The 16,271-nt window shown below is 40.0% G+C and overlaps 1 protein-coding gene across 7 annotated transcripts in view; it reads left to right on the top strand.

Moving 5' to 3' along the window:
* Positions 1-914: 914 nt before the first annotated feature.
* senp6a (SUMO specific peptidase 6a) overlaps positions 915-16,271 on the top strand; it is a 160,230-nt gene continuing 144,873 nt past the window's right edge. The window contains exon 1 of one of the 7 annotated variants that reach the window (XM_072581154.1): positions 915-1,116. In XM_072581154.1, coding sequence (XP_072437255.1) covers positions 1,086-1,116 — 31 coding nt within the window. In that variant the 5' untranslated portion in view covers positions 915-1,085. The remainder of the gene's footprint in view (positions 1,117-16,271) is intronic. The other 6 variants (XM_072581152.1, XM_072581156.1, XM_072581155.1 and 3 more) reach the window with 6 other exon arrangements.

Here is a 16,271-nt window from a genome sequence, read left to right as displayed (position 1 = left end):
ATAAAACAGATTACAAAAAGCATATAAAGTATATAAAAAAGGATGAGTAGCTAAATGTTGGTTCTTCAGAGAATGAGACTGTGTAGATAATAATGGGGAACACAGAATGGCAGAGAGCCTAAATTAATGTTTTGCCTTAAGTTTCACACATTGTAGGATACTAGTATGATCCCCATAGCAACAGGTAATGCAAAAGTTACAGAAAAGAAGGAACATAAAACAAATACAGTAACTAGGGAAAGAACTACAGAGCAAACTATTGTAATTAAAGGCAGACAAGTCAGTCCTGATAGTCTCAATCCCAGTGTTTTAAAAGGAAGCGATAGCATTGATTTATAATTCAAAATTTCTTGAATACTGGAAAGATTCCATTGGATTAGAAAAATGCTAATGGTATCTTTCTCCTCTCAAACATCACCACAAACCCCAGGAACCCCATCCAGGAGAAAGATATAAATGGAAAGCAGGAGACAACAGCTTCGCTTCACTTGGAGGTCGTCATTGATGTTACCTAGCCAGGTAATGAAACGTCTGGATATCAAACCTCAGCGAGCAATCCTACACCCTAAACCTCAACCTGAGCTACTAACTTTGCAAAAAATCACATGACTGTTTGAAAAATCCTAAATATGCATACAGTCACTCATGCAAGAGATAGGTACAGCTTCAGCGATTGAGTTGGAGAGTGACACAAAAAACTGCTAGAGGAATACAAACCACTGAAAATCTACAGACCCTAGATATACCACACAAAGTTTTTGTTTAATACAGATAAATGCATACCATTCCTGAAACATACGTTGGGAAAAATCGAGAGTACTAACTTTTACATACAAAAATTTACAACACACATCAAAGACTGCACAGGACGACTGGCAGCGGAGTATCATGATATGTAGGCAGCTGCTAGGTTCCCGGGAGATCCGGTGCCGGCTGTTGAGTTCCGGATTGGTTGGTTCCGGCCTGGTGTCTCCTTCCTCCCCCTCCCTCCAGACTGTGCGCACTGACATGGCCGAGCTGATGTTGTGCAGTCCGTGCTCCGCCGGTACCGCTGGGCCGGAGGCCACAAAGGACTGAAAATAAAAATGGCGGGAAGGAGAAGCCTACTTTTGGAAGGTGAGCTAGCGTCATCGGTTATTGGAGAGAGTAATGTCGGTTTGTTTGTTATCGCTGAAGGAAAAGAAATGTCCTGGTTTTTGCACAAATTGTGTGCGCCTTAAAGGGCAGGGTAATTGGTTTCAGTGTATGTGTTGATTTAAAGGCTTGTTCTAGACGGTGTAGGCCCACAGAAGTGACAGAAACCCGAATTTAAAACTGTCCTGTGTGTAGGTCAACTTTAAACAAAAAAGTACGGAAGTGAAGTGTTAGAAGTAGCAGCGACACACAACTGTTATCATTTCTATTCCTGTTGTTCAGTACGTGTTTTATATTCTAAAGCTTTGATTTTACTTCTGCTAAACGTCGTCGTAAACGTAATTGTAATCTCACGGTGTACAAATATGTAGGATAATAGTTCAAAATTTTACCATCTCCAACAAGGTAGAAGTCCTCCAGCTTTAGTACAAGTAAACTAGAAAGATATTTCTATGTTGACATTTCAATTTAAGCACCTGTCGTCCGAGTTAGTCCAGATATTGCAGTGAAAGGATGAGATAAGGTATTTAAAGCAGTTTCACTGTAAAGCATTTAAATTTTGTTTTGTTTAGCTTTCCTTGTTTAGTTGGCCTTTTATTGTTATGTACCTTTAGCGACAACTGTCATTGATCCATGTTGGGTTAAAACATACTTTTATTGTACTGAGTAAGGTAAATAAGTGTACCAGTTGTTTCTCCACCTTCCCATGCGACTGTTCACATACAGAGTCACTACTAACAATCTGAGTTCGACCTTGGGTCTCAAAGTTCTTCAATTTTGGGATTGGGATAAATGTACAAATCATTTTAAGTTTGAGTCCATTTTTGTCAAATTCATTTCAATAGGGTGCTGAATAAATGTTGTTTTTACTCTTGCCTATATTCCCTCTAATTTTCTGTGTATTTATGGTGTGTTATGTAAAATGTTTGGCTTTGCACTTGTTTTTGCTATTAGAAAAAGTGTGCTGAACAAAATCTACATTATGTTAACTAGCAATTGGCCATCTCAGGAGACAATAGATTGTGCCTGGGTGGATGCAGCTTGTGAAATTAAATTTGTTTGTTTTAGGCAGTAGAAACTGACACTCATATAATCCCTTCCAGTGCTGATACAAATTGTTTATCAATTTTGAGATCCTGCTTCCAGTACCTGGTCATTGCATTGGTCTTCTGCTTTTTCTATGGTCTTCCCAAACACAGGCAATCCAGTCAGGAATGACTTATTGTGCTTTGTTTCCAGTTCCAATTAACTTGAGGTCTCACTTACAGATGTCCTTGTATCTCAAATATTAATTACCTGTTAGTTTTGTTCACTGGTGACTTTCCTAATGGCATGTTTTTGGAAGCATGGCTATTGTCCATTAGGTGCACATAACCCACTCAATTGAGTTACTGTTAAGTGAGGAACTTTGGAACTTTATACTTCCAGTCAATTTGTTGTTGGTCCACACTTCTCAGTTGTGGCCTAAGTAATCCCCCTGTTGGAGAAAATGAGTACTGCAGATGCTGGAGATCAGAGCTGAAAAATGTGTTGCTGGAAAAGCGCAACAGGTCAGGCAGCATCCAAGGAGCAGGAGAATCGACATTTTGGGCATAAGCTCTTCTTCAGGAATGAGGAGGGTGTGCCAAGCAGGCTAAGATAAAAGGTAGGGAGGAGGGATTGGGGAGGGGCATTGGGAATGCGATAGGTGGAAGGAGGTTAAGGTGAGGGTGATAGACCGGAGAGGGGGTGGGGGGTGGAGAGATCAGGAAGAAGATTGCAGTTCAAGAAGGCAGTGCTGAGTCCGAGGGTTGGGACTTAGATAAGGTGGGGGGAGGGGAAATGAGAAAGCTGGAGAAATCTGCATTCATCCCTTGTGGTTGGAGGGTTCCTAGGCGGAAGATGAGGCACTCTTCCTCCAGGCGTCATGTTGCCAGGATCTGGCGATGGAGGAGTCCAAGGACCTGCATGTCCTTGGCAGAGTGGGAGGGGGAGTTAGTGTTCAGCCAAGGGGTGGTTGGGTTGGTTGGTGCGGGTGTCCCAGAGGTGTTCTCTGAAATGTTCTGCAAGTAGGCGGCCTGTCTTCCCAATGTAGAGGAGGCCACATCGGGTGCAGCAGATGCAGTAAATGATGTGTGTAGAGGTGCAGGTGAATTTGTGACGGATATGGAAGGATCCCTTGGGGCCTTGGAGGGAAGTGAGGGGGGGGGTGTGGGCGCAAGTTTTGCATTTCTTGTGGTTGCAGGGGAAGGTGCCGGGAGTGGAAGTTGAGTTGGTGGGGGGGGTGTGGACCTGACGAGGGAATCGCGGAGAGAGTGGTCTTTCCAGAGTGCTGATATAGGAGAGGAGGTCCTTGGCCTCCTCCATCGCCAGACCCTGCGATGGAGGAGGCCAACTTTATGCAGTTGGGTTTTGCCATGAACTTGCCAAGTTAAACAGGGTACCATAATCTCTGGTATGTAGCTGTATGCCCTCATGTGAATTGCCAGAAGTGTACAATTGCAATATGGAGAATGCGCCAAAGAGGATTGGCATCATCTCACACCCTTTTTTTTAACTCTACTGCTGATCTTGAAAGCTCTAATGTTGCTGTGTTGTAACTGACAAACTGCGCACAATCTCGTGGAAAAAGAAAATTACCCGTGAGTTGCTTAAATTACAAATTCAAAAGTTGGATAGATTACTGGCATAATTTTCTCTCTATTGTGATAGAATTAAAACTACTATATATAGTGGATGTTATCTACACATCAATTCAACAATAACCAACAAGGGGCAGCGTTGCTGTCTCAATGTTAGGGACCCATGTTCATTTCCACCCTCAGGTGACTGTCTGTGTGGATTTTTGTCCATGTCTGCATGGGTTGTTTTGTCGGTTGCTCTGGATTCCTGTAGAAATTCTATGAAAATCTTCTATAAATCAGCTTTAAAGTAATAAGGCATCCTAAGGGATTTTCAAGGAACGCAAAGGAACAAAATTGAACACCAAGCCGGCTAATGAGGTATTCAGCTCGATTGCCAAAAAGTTGGTCAAGATAGTAGATTTGAGTATCCTAAGGAGGGAAAAAAAAGTGGATGGAATTCGAGAGCTCGGGTTCAAACAACTGAAAACATAGCTGGCACTGGTGGCGTGATCAAAATAGGAAATACTGAAGTGATTGGAAGCTGTGGAGCGATATAGATCAATGAGCATAGAGGAGATGAGTGACTAGGACTTATGATTTAGGGGGCACTAGCAGAATTTTGAAAGAACTCAAGTATATGAGAATGGGATGCAAGAGACCAGCAAGGATTATTGTGGTACAATCTAGTCTGTAGATTATAAAGGTATGAATAAGGTTTTCCATGACAGATGATTTGAAGCAAATTGTAAAAGCTTTGGAAAGTTGGAAATAAGTAGTCCTGTTAACTTGTGGTAGAAAGCTCAATTTGAATTTGTGTGGATATCATGATTGTGAACAGTCCAGTCAGTTGCCAGGGTTAGAGGTGGCAGTGGTATAAAGGGAATAGTTACGGGAACCACAGAGCATAGTTTATTTGCCAAATATTTAAATAGAGGAAATTCCAGTCATTCAATATTGGTTGTTGGATAAACAGCAAGATAGCGTGGAAAGATAGAGGAGAGACAGAACTGGGTACCAATAGCTTGGGGGGAAAAACAGACCCCCCCAGGTTCCTTCATTTGAAGGACAACAGGATGCATGAGTGAGAAGTGAAGCCATTGTAGGTAATTCTCTGGCAATGACAAGATAAGTACAAATGAAAGCAGACAAGAGCATCTCACCTAGCTGCACAATGGTGCAGGTGCTGGAGTGGAATTTCATGATCAAGAACATCAGAAGCTGCAGAAAGAGTGAGAAAGGGCTGTTTATCCTTTTTCACTGTCAATGAGGATTTCATTTATAACTTTGCTTAAAAAAAACTTGTGCTATTGGGGGAAATTTGATTGCAGGTGTTCATTAAAGAAATTCCTGAGATAGGTAGATCTGGATTTTAGAGGCAACAACAAGATCAAGGATCTTGGCTAGGTTGAGGAGGTACAAGATGGATAGTTTGCACGAGCGGACTTTTTTTGTGTAGGGGAGATAGCAGGTTTGAAGAAAGAGGGATTGTTTCTGAAGGGAAAGAACTATTATCTCAGCTAATGTCGCATGTATGGCAAATTATGCTTTATTATGGCAGGAAATGGGTCTTGGGACAATTACGCACATGGAGAGATGAGGGAGAGACTAGAGACAGCTTTGAATTTAAGGTTAGAACAAGAATAAGGTTGAGAGAGGTTTGACCTGCTGGATTGAGGAGGGAGGAGAATTCATGTTATCTTCTGTTCCTGTATGATTTTTGAATATTGTGCAGTTATTTTTATTAATGGGCGACCTTGACTAAAATGCTTTGTGCATTTTCTAATCAGCTGCTCGGGGATGTTATTACATATTTCTGGAGCAGGTGGGACTGGAACCTGTGTATCCTGGCTCAGAGGCAAGGACGCTACCACTACAGCACAAGAACCTGATGATTTGTATTTTAGCTAGATCCAGTGATGAAAACCAACTGATCACCAAATATGCTTATGTTTGCAATATTTGACGGAGCAAAATTAGTTGTATACTGGGAAGAATAATTAAGTTTATCAAGGGTCGGCTGGGGTGTGTATGGATAAGATATCAAAATGAATTAAAAGCAATATAACTATGAATTTGTGAACGGACAGCTAAGGCACTTGGGGCAGTTTTTTTTGTCAATTTTTGATGTTGAGAGGTTTGGGCTTAGAACGGGGGAGGGAAGAACATTAGTAAAATGTTACTAGAATGCTAATCAAGTGTCTAATGCAAATTTATATGAAACACTTATTTTGAACATGAAGCAAGGGAGTCTAAAGAAACAAAAATAGAATAATTTTCAAGATTAATTTAAGATGGCTTAATTGGCATTTCAAAATGCTTTGTGTCTTACCAATCATCTTGAGAGAACGGCAGAGTTCTGGTCTGTAGTAAGGATTGTAATTGAGCTCTGTTACTTATGCCATAATTTATCTGCAAAGAGTATGCTGATCATTGCATTGTGCCACACTGCTCGACAAGCTGCCGCAAAATGCATAATTTAGAAAAAGATCCTGAGGAGACCACCAAAGTAACCAATTTGCCTTCCTGTTTCTCGGGACAAAAGCAATCATATAACTATTTATTGTTACATATTTCTCCTTAAGAAAAGAAGAAATGAGAATATTTCTAATCTACTACTCTGCAATTTAAGCTATAACCTTTTTAAAAACTGTAAATATGAATACGGTCACTCATGATTAAGGGAAACAAAAGACTGAGTTTAACACAGATGCAATAGATGAGTAAAGAATATCAACTAGGAAAGCAAAATTCTTAAGATCAGTGACCATAAGGTCGAAAGTTATTTTTCTCTGTACTTTAGAGATTTTAGCAATAATGGTCTGTACAGTTATTGTTGTTCCTCAATTGAGTGGTTGATTAGGTGGACCCAGGTCTTTGTTTAGAATTTTTTTATTACTGCATTCTTTTCTTTTCCTTTTTTTCCCCAAATGAAAGCATTCTGTCGGCTCTGGCAAGTTTTCTTTCCTCTGTTGTAGTGACACTTGCAGCTTTTTAACACCAGAGGGCTGTTGTCAGGCAGAACTGACATGATTTTGTGTCATTTGGGCTCTTGTTCTCCTTGTCAATATAACCTTGTATCACGTAGCTCCATGATGTGAAGCACTTGCTTTTTAAGTCACAAAACTCTCCTTTTTTTTCAGTTGTAGATGTCCAACTTCCATTTCAGTTTGCCTTATTCCCAAGAGAGAAAATATATTTTCTCTTATACTTGGCATTTAATGGAAATTAAATATTGCTTTTGTAAAAGAACAAAATCTCACCTTAACATTGGAATAATATATGGCAACACATAACTAAATGTTCCAGTTTATGTAGAAGTGTACGCATTCAACTTAATGTGCTATATTCTGTATATGTGCACTATGAGAGATCACCTGTTACTAATGCTGTAATTAAAATTTTTACATTGCATGAAACATGAGATCTTTACAGTCTGGAAAAAACTCTGCAGGAGTAGATGTTTGATTATGACAATGGCTACAGGCTCCACAATGAGCTTCCCACAAAGCAAAGTTTGTGATCAATAACGTGTGGTTTTTTTTGTGAATTAACCTGAGGCATTTCCCTGTTTAGCAGCAACAGAATATTACATTGTACTTTACATGGTAAAATATTACATCTTGAATAAAATTACTTATCTGGAGTATGAACAGTATTGAAAACTACTTCCAGCTTTCATGTTTGCCGGCAGTTTCCATAACTTGGTCAGACTTCAAAGTCAAAGTCCTTTCACAATTTTTTGACTCATACAGCACAGAAACAGACCCTCTACACAATCCCAAACTAACACAATCCCACCTGTATGTGCTTGTGTCTCCATGATATGCAAGTCCCGATTGACACACACATCAGAATCTGTAGCTCTTGATTTACCTTGATGATCACGTTGGATGAGAGTGAGGAGAGAAAGGAGAAATGAAGAGTGTTTTTGACATGTTGTAAATTTTTAACTTGAAAATTTGCCTTTTAAAAGGAACTGTTAAACTCTGAAACAAAAACAGAAGGTGCTGCGAAACTCAGAAGGTCTGGCAGCATCTCTGGAGAGAGAAAAACAGTTAATGTTTCGAGTATATTGACTGTTCTTTAGAGGGGATTACCATTAAAGTCGTACTGCCTTAAATCCTGTTTTCTTACTATCAGATAGACTTTGTGCCCGCCAAAAGGCAACCCCTCCTTCACTGGTAGGATAACACATTGTGGATAATATTCTTGTCTGTTATAAAACAGCAGAGAATCTTAATCATGAGTAAAAGGGAAGATTCTCTACACTGGTCACATTGTTTACAATTGACATATATTGCAATATCAGTATAAAACAGGGCTCAGTCTAAAACCAAAAGGTGTCTCTTTTAAGACTAAAATGAGAAAAATTCATTCATCTCTGGCCTGGCCAGCATTTATTGTCTTTCTCTCGTTGGAAAAGTTGTGGTGAGCTGCCTTCTTGAACCACTGCAGTTCATGTGCTGAGAGTAGACCCATAATGCTGTTAAGGAGGGAATTAAAGCTGGAACAATAGTTTAGTCATTTGAGACAGTGGAACGGAGTGGAATACTAAGACTGTTACGGGGGCTTGGGTGAGAGATGAAGGGAAAGGGAAGGAGAGTGAGCTGAGCTTTATGAAAAGGTGAATGAGATTATGCTCAAATTTAATAGCTAGAGAGGGGTATGTGGAAGACAAATTGAGCAGTATTGAAGGAGATGTAGGCAAAATTTAATTTCTTTGAGAGTTTCAATCTTTAATTAGATTCTGAGATTATATCTGCTACCCTCAATTACTGAATTACTAGTACTAAAATTTCAATAACAGAAACTATTTAATCTAACGGCTGTATCTCAGTGATGTTTAAACTTCACATTCTGAAATTATACACTGCACATAAACTATCAATAACCATTTAACAAGCTATCTTTTGTAGATACAGAGATTCTCTCAATTCTCTTCCAGAGGGTATTCATTTGTACTTCAGTATATACTATTTCGTTGGGAGAAAACGTACTATTTTTGCGAAGTATTAAGCTATATGTCATGGTGCCTCTGTTAGTTCCTAATATGAAAATATGTGGATGTAATTATTCAGACAAGCCATTTCCTTCATGTGAATTAGTTAAATCGTTATCTCTCCTTGGCCCCTCTTTTCCCCACCCAGCTTTCTACCTTTAAATGCCATACCTCATTTGATCTCTTCCAATGTTGTGTTTGTCATGTTATTATAGAATCCTAGAGATGTACAGCATGGAAACAGACCCTTCAGTCCAACCCGTCCATGCTGACCAGATAACCCAACCCAATCTAGTCTCACCCGCCAGCACTCAGCCCATATCCCTCCAAACCCTTCCTATTCATATACCCATCCAAATGCCTCTTAAATGTTGCAATTGTACCAGCCTCTTCGGGGAGACAAAGTAATTGTTTAAGATGTTTGCCGTTTCATTGTCATTGCTTGAATGTAATATTTGTATCCCTGAGTATTCCATCCCTGTTGTAATTTGTATGTGTAGAGTACCTTTTCTTTCTGCTGCTGGGTCCCTGACCCAGGCTTCTTCCTTGGATGTTGGTCCTAGGTTCTCACTGCCAATCACCTGTTGTCTGGGTATTAAATCCTTTTTCCAAGATTCATTCCCAGAGTTCACTCATCTTCAATTGACATATTCCCATGCATCTTTGTCATCACCACCAGATGTTTCCAAGATTATTCCTGTTTTATTGTTTTGCAGTTTCCTCGTGCTACAGTTTACACAGTTCGAGTGCATTCCTTTCAAGAGCCCAGTTCTGCTATTTACTGGTGCAGCACATTTCACATGGGTTAACTACTTTACCCATAATTTCTTTGGTTTGTTTCTTTGGCTTCCTGCCTTACTTTTGTCCTCAATGTGTTATTTTAGGATTGTTATTCTCTAAATGTTCCTGATACACAAACTTTTCTCTTTTGTTCTGATTAATTTGTTATTGAGTCCAGCAGAAATTTGTGGTCGGGCTGTTTGTTCCAATCTTTGCATCACTGGTTCTGCTATGAGCCCAGATATGTTAGATGTTCCATTGATCTGTTCATATATTTGATTGTTGAATGTGAAATGAATTAGAGAATGCAAATCACAAATCCAACCCAAATTCTGGATCAGATATGCAACCACACTTCTGTTATCATTAAGAGAACAGAAATCGAGAATACACACCAGATTATTAACATCATACTCACAGGGCTCAGGTTTAGAAGAGAGGAGGAAACCAACAATCCACTCCCATTCCTGGATGAGATGGTACAAAGAACACAGAATGCACCACAAAAGTGTACAGACAAACCACACACACTGACCAAGTCCTGATTTACAACAGCAACCACCCAAACACGCACAAGAGAAGCTGCATTAGGACCCTGTTCAAAAGGGCTACAATTTACTGCAGCACTCCAGACCAAAGAAGTGAAGAAGGAAAGCACCTTGACAGCGTATTAGCCAAGAACAGAGATCCCCGCAACTTCACCAGCGGATGCCTAACAGACAAACAACGTGATGTGGACGTGCTGCGACCGAACTCGCTAGCCACATTAACTTACTTTAAAAAAGGTCTCTGAACTGACAGCCAGACTTCTTTGACCATTTGGATTCATGACAGCCATGATCAGACAACAACTCACTAGGACAAAAGACCCTGTACCCATCATGTGCAAGACTAATGTAATTTACAGGACTCTATGCAAAGATTGCACAAAACACTTTACAGAGCAAGCAGGCAGACAAATAGCACTAGATATCCACGAACACCAACTGGCCACTAAATGCCACGACCAGCTGTCTTAGTAGCCATACATACAGATGACAAGGACCAGAAATTCAACTGGGACAACACAAAGACCATAGGACAGCCAGAGAATTCCTAGAAGCATGGCACTCAGCCACGGATTCAATCAACAAGCACATTGGGTATAGGTCAATGTACCAGCCACTACAATGAACAATTGGAAGCAGCAGAAATTCCAGAAGACACAGTACAGCAGTGCTTCATAGGAGGCTCCAAAGCACTGAAAATGTCACCCAGACAGGGGACGAAACATCTACAAATCAACTTCCCAGCTTGGAGAACATACCCACCAACACAACAACTGGTCCCTGAGCTGCAAATCTTTACATAAACCTTGAGCATTCTTTATGCCAACACATAGAATAAATAATTCTAATTTGGGAAGAATAATGTGGTCACCATGACTGAGACATGGCATCAAGTTGGAACTCAAATTTATCAGGTTGTAGTGCCATAAGACACAGGAGCAGAAATGAGGCCATTCAGCTCATTTGAGTCTGCTCAGCCATTCAATCATAGTTGATAAGTTTCTCAACCCCATTCTCCTGCTTTCTCCTGTAACCCTTGATCCCCTTGACAGTCAAGAACCTACCTATCTCAGTCTTAAATATACTCAATGACCTCCACAGCCTTCAGCCTTAGCAGTGAATTCCATAGACCTACCACTTCCTGGCTGAAGAAGTTTTTCTGTATCTCCCTTCTAAAATGTCTTCCCTTTACTCCAAGGGTCCTAGTCTCTCCTACCAATGGAAACATCTTCCCAGCACCCACTCTGTCCAGGCCATTCAGTATTCTGGCAAGTTTCAGTTAGATTCCTCCCTCAACTTCTAAATTCCATCGAGTATAGACCCAGAATCCGCAAACATTCCTCATATGTCAAGCTTTACATTCCTGGGACCATTCTCGTGAACCTCCTTTGAACCTGCTCCAGGGCCAGTACATACTTCCTGAGATGTGGGGCCCAAACTATGCAAATTTTCTAAATGTGGTCTGAATCGAGTTTTATAGAGCCTCAGAAGTACATCCCTGCTTTTAGATTCTAGTCCCCTTGAAATAAATGTCAATATTTGCATTTGCCTTCCGAACTACTGATTCAACCCACAAGTTTACCTTGAGAATCCTAGTCTAGAGCTCCCAAGTTTCTTTGCACTTCAGACTTTAGAATTTTCTCGCTGCAAAAAAGTATGGGGAAAAATTATGGGAGAGATGTGGCTTCCTAATTAGGGATAAAATTGTGTCAGTGATGAGAGAGAGAATAGAATGAAAGGCAGAGGGTCTTTTGTGGTGCAGTAATATTGAAACTATTTTTGAACCAGAAGGCTCAGGTTTGAGGACCAGGTTTGAGGACCAAGTTCAAGAACCATCTGCTTCAGAGATTTCTAATATTTCTGAACAGGTTGATTACAAATATCTATAATGAAAACGATACTGGCTGTGGAGTCTCAGTTGTCTTAAGACATGGAAAATGATTTAAGTTTGTCTTGGGTCTAAGTGTGAAGTGATAAATTGTGTACATGCAGAATAGACAAGAATGCAGCAATAGTATTGCGTTTTAATGCAATATTTAGCTTTTATGTGGAAATGCAATAATTTAGATTGGTCTATGTCTATAAGTGAATAGCATCATAGAATCCTTACAGCTAAGGAAGAATCCATTTTGCCTTTTGTGTCCATGATAGATCTGTACGAGAGCAACTCTGCAAAGCCCTTTACACCACCCTTTCCCCATGGACCTGTAAATAATAATTTTTAAGGTGCTTACCAATTCTCTTGTGAAAGCCCTAATTGTATCTGCATTTACCCTGTGCTCCGGTAGTGAATTCCTGATCCTAACAACTTCCTGTGTAAAGCTAATCCATGTCTCAATTTATAAAGCCCATGTTTCCATATATATTATTAACATACCCTGCTTCAAAATTTGTGCACAGATTCTACCCAAGTGTGTCTATTGTATGTTTGTAAGGCTTTTGTTTTTATTGCCTTTCCTATGTTTGGACAATCCACTACATATCAGAGAAGAGGGACTGAATATTATTTCAGGTACTTACTGGGAAACCTGCACTTGCGTGGACAATGCTTAAACAGCAGAGTAATTGTTAGTCTGTGACATGTTCTATGAAGACTTACCATCAACCTATGACCTACATGGCCTAATCAGTGTTCTTGAAAGTGATACTGGCTTTCATGGCTATAGTGTAGTCTTTTTTTCTGGCAAGGAATGAGCGAACTCTAACATCTGTCCAGTAGCTCTGATCTACGTTCAACAATTGACATGCCATCTTTGAGGCATACGAGTCCAAAGTTTATGACCAATGCTGCACACCAGTGACAAGAGTTAATCAGATATTTTTCTTGACTCTTGGTTTCTCCAGGATGCAGGGAACTATTGATGGGATTTAGTTACTGTTCACTTTTATCAATAAGAAGGATTTCAACTTCATTGTCTTCAGGTAATAGTTGAGAAATCTGCATGCTTACTCAGAGAAAGTTTCACAGTGGGGATATGTAGAGATCTTGCAGAAAGGGACCACAGTTTTTCACCTGGAGCTTTTGAACATACAGGATGTTTCCTGCTACTGCAGGAAAAGCAGTTGTTAATGAGATATCCAAAAGTATTTGCTGCATACACCAAGAAACAGAAGAAATATAACCAAATCTTTTCCAAGAACAGGCCAAGTGAGCCATAGTTTCTAGACCCTCCTCGTTGGATGCTGCCTGAACTGCTGTGCTCTTCCAGCACCACTAATCCAGTATTTGGTTTTCAGCATCTGCAGTCATTGTTTTTACCTCCTAGAAAAGATACATGCCTGGTAATTGCAGCATCCTTTTGAATTACCTGAACCTGGTATTCCTCTGAAAATTCCAACACTCCATGTGGTCTGTCCTGCTGAGTAACATTCTCATAGGTTTTCAAAAACTTCAGCTGCCAATACAAATTCAAATCCAATCAGTTTCAGATTACTTACCGTGTGGAAACAGGCCTTTCGGCCCAAAAAGTCCACACCGACCCGCCGAAGTGCACCCACCCAGACCCATTCCCCTGCACCTAACACTGGGCAATTTAGCATTGCCAATTCACCTAACCTGTACATCTTTGGACTGTGGGAGGAAACCGGAGCACCCGGACTGTGGGAGGAAACCCACGCAGACGTGGGGAGAATATGCAAACTCCACACAGTGAGCTGCCTGAGGCGGGAATTGAACCCAGGTCTCTGGCGCTGTGAGGCAGCAGTGCCAACCACTGTGCCACCGTGCTGCCCAAAATATTCTGCAAAATACTTGAGGTATCATCCCTCCATGTTTAAGTTCAGTGAATGTTATGCTCCGTGCTCTCCCTCCTGCTGTAACTGGCTATAAGACCACAGCTTACTCTTTGCTTAATTCTGTCATGTGTTTAAAATGAGCCTAGCCCCTGCAGTGCCCAGCTCAAGATTAGCGTGTAGATTTGTTCAGGCAGACTTTTTAAAGGATTAAAACTCCAATTCTACTGCTACAAAACCACAAACTTTTGGATCATTTCAATTTTCTTTCAATCTATAAAGACATAACAGAGTCTAGTAGAAACACTACATGTGTCATAGTACACAAGATGGAACCATTGAGGTGGCCCTGGTTACAGTGTGGGAGCAACCTTGTGGTCTAACTATGTTCAATTTATTTGAAGCTAGATTATGACCTATTTCGGTTAACATTACTACATAGCGCCCTTTTAATTCCTGTTAAAGGAGCATTAAATGTCCCCAATCCCCATCTTGAACAAAGTACTATACATTTGGGTTTCATTTGTTTCACTCCCTTTAGACCTCTTGGGGGAGAAGAGGATGCAATTCTCACATTCTGGAGTATTATGAATGTTCCACATTTTAAGATTTCTGTTTTCATAGAGTTTCCCTCTTCTGTAAATAAATTATTTCCTTTCTATCATCATCTTTTATTCTTTCATTGCTATGAAGATGAATATGAAGGCCTTCAATAGTACCTTGTAAAAGATGCTACTCGCCATTCAGCCATGACTGCTTAAGGTCAAATCTCACTTTCTTTACGGACACTTCCCTGGCTCTCATTCACTGCTGGTATTGCTCTGTTGGAAAAGCCAGTTATGAATCTGCATCTCTACTTTGGAAACCATTTGAGCACACTGAAGTTTAATGCCATCAAGCAGCCAGACTCTTCTATACTTAATTTTTGGAGCTGTGCCATTGGGTGCAGCATGACATCAAGATGATTTTTATGGTTAACTGATTTGTTATTGCTCAGACACTGCACATTTATTGCTTCCAGATGTTCTTAATTCTGAAGTTGATCTACCAAGTCAGAAAATTGTGCTGCGTATGTCAGTTGTGGATATTTATTAATTCAGTTGTAGACTGTTGCTTCAATTAATGCTGATCTGCTTATGTTTTAAAAAAGTGCATTTTAACGTATGCTCATTTATTTAGCATGTTGTTGTATGACCATTCCAACATGATTTTTATTTTTGACTGTCATAGAATGTATTTGCAAGGCTACTATTTATTGTCCATCCCTAACTGCCCTTGAGAATCTTATGGTGAGTTGTTGTATTGGCCCATATGGTGTATATGTTCTAACAGAGCTCTTGGTCAGAAAATTACAGAATTTTGGCCAGAGTTGAATGATCATTGATATATTGCCAAGACAGGATGGAGTTTGGGGAGGAATTAACAGGCATATGAGGACACCAACACCTGATGCTTTTTGTCCTACTAGCAGATGGAGGTCATGAGAATGAGATGCTATCAGAGAAACTTGGCAAGTTTCTGCAGTGCATCTGTATATGGTACAAGCTGTTCTCAAATTTTGGTGAAGGGAATGAAAGTTTAAGATTAAGATGCTATCAATTATATTTTCACTCCGTTTTGGTATGAAGGGGCAGCAAAAATGCAGTGGTTTGTTGCTGAGCTTGTAATGCAGAGACCCAAGAAGTGCTGCAGAGACTCTGGTCTGAATCGCACCAAAGCAGATGTTGATTTGAATTTACTAAATATCTGGAATTAAAAGTCTATTGACTACAATAAAATCATTGTCAGTAGTGGTAAAAACCGTCTGGTTCACAAAAACCTTTTTAGGGAAGGAAGTTTGCCATCTTTACCTAGACTAGCTGACTTGTGACTCTAAACCCATAATAATTTGGTTGATTCGTACTTGCCCTCTGAAATAGTCTATCAAAAAAAGACTTAAATTACATGAGCCTCCGGACATCAACTTACAGGGGACAAAGGGTGTTTTTTGGGATAGGAATGGTGAGGACTGTTTCAAAGGAGAACAAAATAATATCTGAGAAAGAAAACTAAGGTAAAACTAATTGCACACTATAGGTTCTGCTACAACATGTAATTTGTTAACACGAGTTCACTGTAACGCAATTGATGAATTGGGGACATTGTTTCTAAAGTGCAAACTTTTAAAATGTGTGTTGGCTGTAATGTGATTAGATCACCAACACTTTAAGCACTGTTTCTAAGCACAATCTTTCTATAATGCAGGGATGCGTAAGAATGCAACCATTGCATTCTTGAAGAACTACCTGTGTTTCACAATCTCGTGCTTTTTCAAAAAACATCACATTAAAGGACAATTAACCCATTAAATGCTTATGGAATATGTACTACTTTTCCTTGCCATTCCTTTCACTAGTTCTCAGGAACTGTTTTATTGGTAGATGTTGATCAGTTATATTCTAACCAATCTATTCAGCGATATCATTACACACACAT

This window comes from Chiloscyllium punctatum, chromosome 11 (genome assembly GCF_047496795.1).
Source record: "Chiloscyllium punctatum isolate Juve2018m chromosome 11, sChiPun1.3, whole genome shotgun sequence".
NCBI lineage: Eukaryota > Metazoa > Chordata > Chondrichthyes > Orectolobiformes > Hemiscylliidae > Chiloscyllium > Chiloscyllium punctatum.
This window is presented reverse-complemented; position numbering and strand designations above follow the sequence as displayed.